The 10601-nt window shown below is 40.5% G+C and overlaps 1 protein-coding gene across 1 annotated transcript; it reads left to right on the top strand.

Moving 5' to 3' along the window:
* Positions 1-5763: 5763 nt before the first annotated feature.
* On the top strand, positions 5764-8162 carry dlx1a (distal-less homeobox 1a). The gene is made up of 3 exons (XM_046403435.1): positions 5764-6342; positions 6641-6837; positions 7212-8162. The coding sequence occupies exons 1-3, from the start codon at positions 6033-6035 to the stop codon at positions 7461-7463; spliced, it is 759 nt and encodes a 252-aa protein (XP_046259391.1). The 5' UTR covers positions 5764-6032; the 3' UTR covers positions 7464-8162.
* The last annotated feature ends 2439 nt before the right edge of the window (positions 8163-10601 follow it).

The following is a 10601-nucleotide window of genomic DNA, read 5'->3' as shown; positions in this document are numbered from 1 at the left end:
ACCTATTTATAGTCCCACACTTTCTTACAGTCATCTTTTTTCTGTTGTGACCATTTCACAGATTATATATTGTCCAAGTAATTTCCCTTTCAGCATCTGTGTTTTTTACCTTTCAGAGAAAGCAGTGAATGGAGGGAAAATTATCACAATTACTCATATAATTGAGCCGTCTTTGTAGCAAGTGCAGCTTCAGTAGCCCTTTTTTTCCATCAGCCAAAATGGTTTCATTATATGGGTTTTTCATATTCCCTGACACAGGGCTCTGCTGAGGGCCTGGCGCGTGGATGAGATGCAGGATGAACAGAGCGAATCATTAAGGTCACAGTAGGAATAATTATCCCAGCTATGGAAAGAGCATCAGCCTTTATTCTCCCCCGGCACAAATGCAATGTCCACGGCTTAGAACTTTGTTACAAATGGAGTTTCCACCTTCCACTTATACAAAGAAGAGAGGGGGAGAGCAAGACTTGTATCAACATGACAATTTTCCATCATTAAGACTAATGACAGGCACAGACTGTGGGGATCAAGGGGAGCACAAAAAAAGAGAGGCGCATTCAGGTGTTGGCTGAGTGCTGACCTCCTTCCTGTCTTTGTTGGAGACTTAACTCTTAACAAAAACTAAAAAGGGGTTTCAGACTAAAGGCGCAGTGGCAGCTGAACGTCAAGCAGCCCAGCTCTCCATGGGCAAATGACTTAATTGGTAAATTTGCATGTTTTCCATTTGCAGGGAAATGAATTCAATAAGACCTCCATGTAAAGATAATCAATCTTTGTTTTAATGTTGGTGAAATAATTCCCCAGCTTATAGCCATGTTGATTTTATTCCTGCAATCCAGCTCTCTCGCATCACGACACAACTCGGATTTTATCAAATTTCAATTATCCTTAAAAATAATTTTCTGGTTAGCTGACGATTTGATTCTCAGATCTTCACTTAACAGGTGGGATACGGTAACACGCATCGAGTATGAAGCATCAACGTGACACTAGTTTCTTTTACAGTTTAGCTGAATTAAGTAAAAGCCATATTTTTCCAAGTCTTTTCTCCACAGCCTTCACTCAGGTAATTGGTCATTTTGCAGCCAATTTCAGACAGGCTGGATGCTTGCTGCCATGGCCTGACCCCTGCTGCTGTAATGGGGACAGGATTTCTCCCAGTTCACTGGGGGCTTTTCCACACAGCTTTCTGAGGAGAGAGCTGCTCTGAACACTGATGGAGGAGAAGAAGAAGCAATATGACTTCTCAGCTCTGCACTGACCAGCCTGTTACACATCTGAATTATAGAGTGCTTCGTTTCAGCTGCAGAAGAATTAGTTGCACTTCAAGACATTTCATTTGCTGGGAAAAAAGAGTCACGGGGGGGTCAGAATTTTATGTTCTGCTTCTCTTTGTGATAAGAAACAGAATTTATGACAGAGGGAAAAAATTTTTAAAAAGAAATACACAATATAAACATCCCAAACAAATATCATTGGTAGGGAATGAAATGGCACATTATCTGGCTTTTTTTTTGTTTGTTTGTTTTTTTTTTAATTTCTGTTATCCTTATAGTCATCTTCAGAGCAGCAGGTCCAGGTTGGAGTCCCAGGAGCATTTGGTCAGCACATCCCAGTTTCCTCACAGAGTCGTCTGTGCCTAAAAACAAACACGTCTATCATTAGTATCCTGAGCACAATTTGAAAAACAATCAACACCTTTTCACGCTTTCAGTATTTAATTGCTATAGAAAATTAAAAATATTTTGGCTGGTAATAAAGAAAATGACTCTGCGTTGATGTTGTGTATTAAAATCTTGTGATTCAAATATAAACAAACGAGAAGCTCCAAGGCTGAAATCTAAAACAGGATCATGCTGACTGACTGAGCCTTCAATTAAATTAATACAAAATTGTTTTATCAAGTGAGAGACGCAGACATGTTTTAAATTTAGAAGTCAAATGAGTAAACCTTTCATTTCTATGGGCAAAAAAATGGCTGATTGGGTGCTTAAAAAATAAAAACCATCAGTCATTATTATAATTTAATTTCAGAAAGCAGAAAGTTGCAGGTAATGAAATTAAGTATTAACGACTGATTATCACACAAAAGTAAACAAGCCAATTATTTATCCACATTAAATTATTGTGAAGCAGTAAATTTGGTTTTGTTTGTCCAAAGTAATTTTTATTCTCCTGTATTTTCTGAAAACTATTTTTTTTAAAAAAAAAAAAAAGAAAAGAAAAGATTTAACATAATTTCTTTTTCTCCCTCTATGCTTCTTGACCCTTATGATAATACAATCAATTAACCAATATAACAATCTTGTTTTTCGGATATTACGATTCTTTCTTTTTTCTTCTTGTTTTCACATAACCCAGCAAACAAAATCAATTCACGTTTTTGATGCCACATTGAACATGAAAATAGACACTGAATCGAGTTAATTGTGTTGCATCCAGTTTGCGTTCATTGACGCTGCAAATTACAGGATGGCAGCAAGCAAGCAAAGCCAGAGAGGAAGCAGAACAAAAGGCAATTTCACTTGGCTGATCCACTGTCCTTTAAAACGTGAAATAAACCCCCATACAGTGTGACATTTCTGCTGGAAGTCACTCACCAAATTACATCTGCATTTTGTAGCTCAGGTGATGTGGCAATAACGTTGAAATTAAGCAGTTTCAGACACGTCGAGCTGCTGGATTAATGTAAAAAATAAAATAAAAATAAACAGCATCGTAGAGTATGAGAGTATTTTTTTATGCAGGAAGCTATGGAGTGCATGCATCTGTGTAAGTGACAGCATATAGAAGTTGGGGGACCTGATTGCGTCGATTGTTTTCATTTGCAGACGCAGAAATAATCCCAACTAAATCTGGGAAAAAAAAAACAAACCATCACATAAACACGTCAAACACAACCCGCGTGTTGTAAAACAGCATTTTGTCTCCTTTATATTCTCATAAAGGAAAGAAGAAGAAAGAGAGAGAGAGAGAGAGAGAGAGAGAGAAACAACAACTCACAGTTGCCTGCACCTCCAATGACAATAATTAATCACTGCTCACATGCGGAGTCTGCAGGGTGCGCATGAAACTGTGCCTTCACACAGCATGGACGCAGTTTACCACTGCACCGCGGTCGGGATAATATTTGGTGGCTGTGAAAATGTGGGTTGGCATGGCAGTTGAGGAGGGCTTTCTATCACCGGACTGAAATGAAGTCTGTGACATCTTGGCCCGTTTACCCTCCACCTCCCCGCCGCCCCTCTTCCCTCTTTCTGTCTCTCCACCTCTGCACTAACCCTCAGGTGAAGAGCAGCAGGTGTTAAAACACCCTCAGCCACAGAGCTACTCACTCCTAATGAGCCCTGCCTCCGCGCTCCATCCATGCATGGAGGACTTTATTTTTAGTGTGGCTAGTTAGAGCCCTGCTGCCGTGCTGCAGGAAGGGACCGCTGTGGCCTGCGCTGCCCTCCCGCCAGCGATCGCAGGAGTCAAATTATAAATGAAAGTGGTAATATTATCACGCTCCCGCTCATCCTAATGACACCGAGGATGGCTTGAGAAAATCCCCCGGATGAATAGTTAATGCTTTAGGTTTCGAGCATATCAACACCTTGTAAATGATTGATTCGTTGGAAGGCATCAATAAAATGATTTATGTTTCCTAAGTCTGCTCAGCCCTATAAATCGCATTTACTTCACCCAAAAGCCCGTAATTATTATTGTCATTATCAGTAGTACACTTGTGGTATTATTTTACAATTTTCTGCAAATTCTGCCTCTTTTCTGCTAATGGTTTTCCTCACAGCCGCGTGCCAGTTTGCAGATACTATAATCGTGGGAAAATAATGACAGTTATCAGTCGCACCCACCAAGTACCCATAAAAATCTGTCCTCTGTTCTGGAAGATGATAATTATTGGTTGTACTACCATTATCATTGTCGTTGTTGATAGAGGAAATCTTGAAGCATTTTTCGAAAGTAATTCCAGAGAAATCACTTCAAATTGGCCCATTTCAGGGGGACAAGGGAACCAGCTTTCGTTATAGCCTAATATTGCACAGAAATCTTTAAATTCAGGCACCCGCAGCCGCCTGGCACACTGTGGCACACGTGGCGTGATGTCAGCGCCTGCATTTTGATAACACATTTTGCAACTTGCTAGTTCTGTTTTGAGTTCAATTATGTAATTACACTGATAATCACAGTGACGGAATTTAACTGCCTTTAATTTGTTATTCAGGTGGAGATGGAGGGACTGCGGATGGAGCAGCCGGGCTGTGTTTCTGCACGGCACAGACACCCGAGCAGGAGCTGCAGCCTGCAAATGACTCCCCAAAAAATGAAGAGCCGCTGGATACTTTCTTCTTCTACTACTTCCTCTGCTGCTTCTTCTTCTTCTCTCACCAAGTGCATCCCGCGGAGGCTCTCTGACCCCGGCTGGCGCGGATTTATCTGCTTCTCCTCCATCACATGATTTTTTATTATTTTTTTTTCTAAAGTAAGTGGACGGACAGATGCTTTAAGGTGCTGATTGAAATGTAAGATTTGTTTAAATGCGGAATGGTTAAAGCCTGCTTAAAGCTATACGGCTGCGATCCTGTTTGAGATCATCTCAACGTGCGGCTCAAGAAGAAGAAGAAGAAGAAGAAACGTCTCCTCTGTTTAGTCAGTCGTCAGTTCAATTAAATCAAATGTCCGTGGATAATTATTCTTGTTAGGCAGCGGGGAGGCGGGCCGCACCCCCCATCCTCACTTAGACTCATCAAAGGTGCCAGTGTTTAACAAAACGGTGACCATTAATTGATTGCGATAGACTGTGCGTAAAGTCGTTTGGAAAGCCTTTAAACGTGATAAGAAAATAGCCTCGTGTGCCTTCATGGCTGTCTTATACAACAAGCTGGGTGAGAAAAATCTACTGAAGAGAGAAAATATAAGCTTCCCACCATTATATATCCGTATTGTGTATTTTAAGGTAATAATTTAAACTGTTTTTAAAGTTCTTTAAAAAAAAATAGACTACAGCTCACATAGATTTAAATACACATTGATTATATATACATATATATATAAATGTATATGTTTGCTTTTTGTATGTCAGTCGCGACATACAGGTGTTATAAAACATCATAGGCCTGTACTACCTGAACCTTCAAACAGCCTTGTATTTGACACCAGAGCACAACTGTTTTACTGTCCCACTGCTGCCAGGTGTAGCTGAGACCTCAGGACACCGTTAAGTGTTAAACACATGACTAATTACAGGCCTGCTTATGAAAATTGAACAGGAGTGTTATGCTAATATTGTTTCCTCCAGATAGAGCATTAGGAGCTTTAATTAAAAGCTAAAAAAAAAATCAAACTGGACAGCAGCAAGAGCAGCTTTAACGAGGCTGGAAATATTATTTAACGTTACTAAATGACCCCTTTAGGCGGATATATGACAATGGACACATTTAATACAATGTGACAAACTTGGTTTTGCTTAATCAACGATCGCTGTGCCTACAAGGGCTGCATGACAATATTTTACTAAATGGCCTATTGCAATTGTTTGATAATGTTCACACTGAAGTGGATCAGAGAAATATCACCTTATGACATCTAATATTATCAATATGTGGTGTCCCAAAATTGACTTTATTTGACGAACTATAAGTTATAATAATAATGATGATAATAATAATAATAATAATAATAATAGTGAATCTTGACATGTCAAGAGGAAATAATATAAAGGTTCTGTGGTTTTCCTTGACTTTATCAGGTTCTTCGGACCCAGCCCCAGCGTCGCCAATCGGCTTCCCTCTTGGAGAGAGTGGACCAATCAGCGACAGTCTTCGATGAATATTCATGAGTCCGAGATTCAAACCTTTGAGCGAGTTTGTCTTGGTCCACAGCATCATACCTAGGACTTTTCACAGGCACAAACTACATTTTCTTATGAATGGAAAGAGAAAAAATCAGTTCGGCTTAAATTGGGACCCGTCCTTCACTGAGATCATAGAAGGAAAACAACAAAAGCAAGACAAGGGGAATCGCAAGAAGAGATGACAATGACTACAATTCCAGAAAGTCTTAATAGCCCTGCCTCAGGAAAAACCGTTTTCATGGAGTTTGGACCCCCGAGTCAACAAATGTCGCCTCCCTCCATGTCTCACGGACACTATCCCATGCACTGTTTACATTCTGCAGGTCATACCCAGCACGACAGCTACAGCCCAGCCTCATCGTTCCCCAGATCTTTGGGTTATCCATACGTAAACTCCGTCGGCAGCCATTCCACCAGTCCATATCTCAGTACAGTACAGACCTACCAAAACAGCTCGGCACTCACACAGACGCGGTTAGAGGACACAGGTAAGTGCGCCACGGCATCTTTGGATCTTAAGTACTGACCTTCTGTGTTGGCACGGCTTTCTACAGTATATAGTCCCCGCTGCATGGAAAAGACGACCCAGATGTTGGAATTAGGCTTGGTAATTATTTATTGCGTAACGCTATAAACAATGTATGCAATTAAGGGTAATTATACCCAAAGTACAGCCTGTAAAACTTGAGCTGGAGTATTCATAGCTGCGCAGCCACTGTGGGCAACAACTGCTCACTCCTCGTTTTTGTTCCCCCCTTCTCTTTGCTCTTTTCTGTTCTCTCTCAGCGCCAGAAGAGAAAAACACAGTGGTGGAAGGCGGAGAGGTGCGATTCAACGGAAAGGGGAAAAAGATTAGGAAACCAAGGACTATCTATTCGAGTTTACAACTTCAAGCTCTGAACAGGAGATTTCAGCAGACTCAGTATTTGGCGTTACCGGAGAGAGCTGAGCTCGCAGCGTCGCTGGGTCTCACTCAGACACAGGCAAGTCCACGAAACACACTCACACACAGCTTCACCCTGCTGCTGCTGCTGCTGCTGCACCATCACACGTTTTGTACACTTTTATTCCCTCAACATGCATCGTTATTATCGTCATTATAATTATTCACAATTCATGCGAATTCCTCAACCAGTAACACAACATTCAAATCAGTTATTTTTGTCTCTCTCAACATTATCCTGCCATGCATGTCTTAATATTACTGACATGTTTAATGCGATAATATCGCGATAAGGGTTATTAATGGCCTATTTCATTTTATTTTTGGTTCTTGACTCTGTATTGTGAAAGCTGCTGTGTGCGTAAAACGTGCGCGATTCTTTTAACACGCAAACGCTTTCCTTTGTCTCCCCAGGTGAAGATCTGGTTTCAGAATAAACGATCTAAATTCAAGAAACTGATGAAGCAAGGCAGTGGCACAATTGACGCCAACGCTTTAGCCTCTGCCCGCGGACTGTCGAGCGGTTCTCCCACGGTGGCACCTGTCTGGAGCTCGCCGACCACCGTGAAAACTTCAGTGGGGACGACCGGATCTTACATTCCCAGCTACACCTCATGGTATCCAACCACACACCAAGAGTCTATGCAACAGTCACAGCTCATGTGAACAGAGACCTCAGCCCACGACTCTGCCATGGCTTCGTGTATCAGGATGTCGAAGGGGCCTGCAGCCGCTCAGCGTGGCCCTGCTCTGAAAACACACAACGACAACCCCGGAGTTTGCTGCCGCATGTCGCCAGCTGACACAGTGGCCTCCTCATACCGGATGACGGCAAGCAAGGGATTGGAAGACTGAAGAAGCACGCAATGCGCCCAAGGGCAACAAGTCCATGACAGTCAGCGGAAACCGTCGACAAATGGATCCTTTTATTGGCTGCTGTTTATCACTTTTGTGTCAGTTTCTATTTTTTTCCTTTCTTCAAAAAGTCATATTTGTGTGAGTTATTCTGTTTATAAGAAAACAACGTGTTTGTTTACACCTGATGTGGGGGCCCAAGGTGATGATGACCTAAAATCAATCTGCATTCATTAACAGCTAAATGCCGATTAGGCCGGAGGGGTGTTTCTTTAACCAAATAACAGGCCTAATGAGTCACAGAACATGTTGTGCGAAGCCTCAACTTGCTACTATGTTGTTTATATGTGTTTGTTATTTAAGTTAAATTATTCAGAGGAGGTTTTTTTTTTCTTTCTGTTGAGGTCAGTCTGTGTTCATTTTGTAAGTGTGTTTGAAATAACAACACTGTGTTGTTAATGCTGCACTATCGCAAGCAAAGCTTTTCTATGCCGTGCCCCCCCCCCCCCCCCCCCCCCCCCCCCCATGTTATGTGAAAAATGTAAAAGGCCTGACAATTTGCTGCTTTAGAAGAAGAAGAAGAAGAAGAAGAAGAAAAGAAAAAATAATAATAATAATAATCCTGAAGGCGAGCAGCTCATTTGTCACTGTATTTTGTACATAATTTTCAGATTTGTTTTTGTGCTGTACTGGATACGCTGTGAAACAGGGTTTTAGGCTTTCTGTATTCGTCGAGATGTGTTTAGTCAACATAGAAAATATTTAGTTTTGTATTGATCACTTTAATTTATTTATCTGTTTCTGAAGTTTATGTACATAATGTGCAAAGTTTCAAAAGCAGTAAAATAATGATTTAAAGTATGTCAAGAAAGGTGTCTGATTCAACCCCACCCTCCGCCCTCCGCCCTCCTCCTAAAGTGAAAAGAGAGGCTTCAAGCGTGGCGCGGATTTAATGTGAGCTGACACAAAGCACATGTATGTCGGTTATTGTAGCAGACACCATGGGAGTGCGTTTGTGTGAGCTGCAAAAGGCTCTTCGTTTAGATTAATGGTCGTCTTTAGCGTTCAGCCTGCGTGGGCTTGTGCTGCTGCTGCTGCTTACTGTTACTGCAGATGTTGTCAAACCTCTGGAGTGACCTGAGAGTTATAGAAATCAGACGTTGCATTGATTTAAAAAAAAAAACGGTTAAACAAGACTCTACGCATTAAAATATTGCACGTTTTTTTTTACAGCTACAGGTGAAACTGCAAGTGCAAAAACAAAACAAAAGGGAAGACAGGTTAAAAATGGCAGAAACCGCTGGGAAGCCTTTGTCCGATGATACAAGCGTCGGCTGCGGGCTGTGATTGTGATCTAACCGTCGCTGTGCGGGAGAGCTGGGCTCGTTCAACAACATCACTTATTTCCTTTCAGCTTTTCTTACAGATAATCTTTCTTCTATTTGTCTTCCGACAATCCCTATTTTCTGCGATGAATGGGAAGGATCAGTTGTGTGTGTTAAGTGAATAATTGGGCAAGAGGCAGGTGCTGCAAAAGGACTGGATGAGCAAGCGGGACACAAGGCGGATTAGAGATCAGTGAAAGTGGAAAAAGGTTCAAAGGCCTTCTTGTTCGAGGGTCACACTTTATTCATTTGCTCCAGTTGCGCAATCTTGCAGTAAGCCTTTTGGGATTTTTATATCGTAAACTGTGTTAAAATGCTACTAGTTTGCTTATCTTATTCGTGAGATTTGTTTTGGTAAAAAAAAAAAAATCTTAAAAAACTGTCCCTAACACAAATTGAATTACCAATAGCTGCACCCATACATCATTAAAACTATGCATGGTACAAAATTAATAAAGATTTTTTTAAACAAATATATTAATAGTAATAGTATTGTGTAATAATAATAATAATAACGCAATAACAATATTTTCTAAAATGTTATTGTTATTGTATGTTCTTGAGAAAAAACAAATGAAAAAAGGAAATTAATATAAATGTTTTGCAATTATAATGAAAAATGATAAGGACAATTTTTATGCGGTCTGTACAGTATACAGTATAAATAAAATAATAATAAAAATAATAACATAATAATACTAAATGAATGCTGACAGTTATCTAAGCAGGCTAACTACCAGCTTCAGAAAGACTAAAAAGAAATAAGCTCTTCTCTGTCCACTGCCACAAGCCTGCCTCCAATCTTATCCTAATACAAAAGAGAAGAGAACATATGCGGTCTCCTGTGAATAAGTTTAAAGGACAGGCCTATGTGTATTTCGATACCGTTAAGAAATAATATGAATTGTGTTGCTGCTGCTGTGGAGAACAGAAATGTGCGTACCTAGCCCCAGAAAGGCGCAGCTGCACATCCAAGAGGGTCAGTGTTATTTCGCTGTATTCTCCCCTTGATTATACAAGCTGAGCCCATCAAACCCACCATAATTACAGTAATTTCGCCCTTATTTATTCTAATGCAGTTTCCTATCTCAGAGGTAATTATGAGCATTTTTTTTTCTTTTTTTTTTCCCCGCAAGGAGGATCTTTCTGCATTGACAAAAGAGATAGTGCTCTGAAAGAAATTTGAGGCTGCAATAGAAAAAAAAATAAAATTAGCGAAATAGGTGAGCTGCCATTTCGTCACTGTTCCCTTAGACTTAGCCTATGTATAAGCCTGGCAAATTGCTTGCAGGTGTACATCACGGAGTTGTCAATGCGAAGAGGCTTCAAAATTAGCAAAGCACAATGCAAGAGTAATGAGAGCAGCGACTGAATTAAAGAACAACTTGTGTGTCTCCCCTTCCTTACATTTCCTCTCGGTGTGAGCAGCTTTCTAAGCTATAGGACTTTTAAAAAAAAAAAAAAAAAGCAGCCCTTTCCTTGCAAGTTAAATACACAGCAGATTTATTTTTTTTTAAAAAAACTGAAATTACAAGGCAAAACAAGATTTTACTCTTAAGGAACA

This window comes from Scatophagus argus, chromosome 11 (genome assembly GCF_020382885.2).
Source record: "Scatophagus argus isolate fScaArg1 chromosome 11, fScaArg1.pri, whole genome shotgun sequence".
In the NCBI taxonomy this organism is placed as follows: Eukaryota; Metazoa; Chordata; class Actinopteri; family Scatophagidae; genus Scatophagus; species Scatophagus argus.
This window is presented reverse-complemented; position numbering and strand designations above follow the sequence as displayed.

Coding starts and splice junctions, on each gene's coding strand:
- dlx1a (XM_046403435.1), top strand. CDS start 6,033: ATGACAATGACTACAATTCCAGAAAGTCTTAATAGCCCTGCCTCAGGA. Junction 6,343..6,640: donor GACGCGGTTAGAGGACACAG/GTAAGTGCGCCA, acceptor GTTCTCTCTCAG/CGCCAGAAGAGAAAAACACA. Junction 6,838..7,211: donor TGGGTCTCACTCAGACACAG/GCAAGTCCACGA, acceptor TTGTCTCCCCAG/GTGAAGATCTGGTTTCAGAA.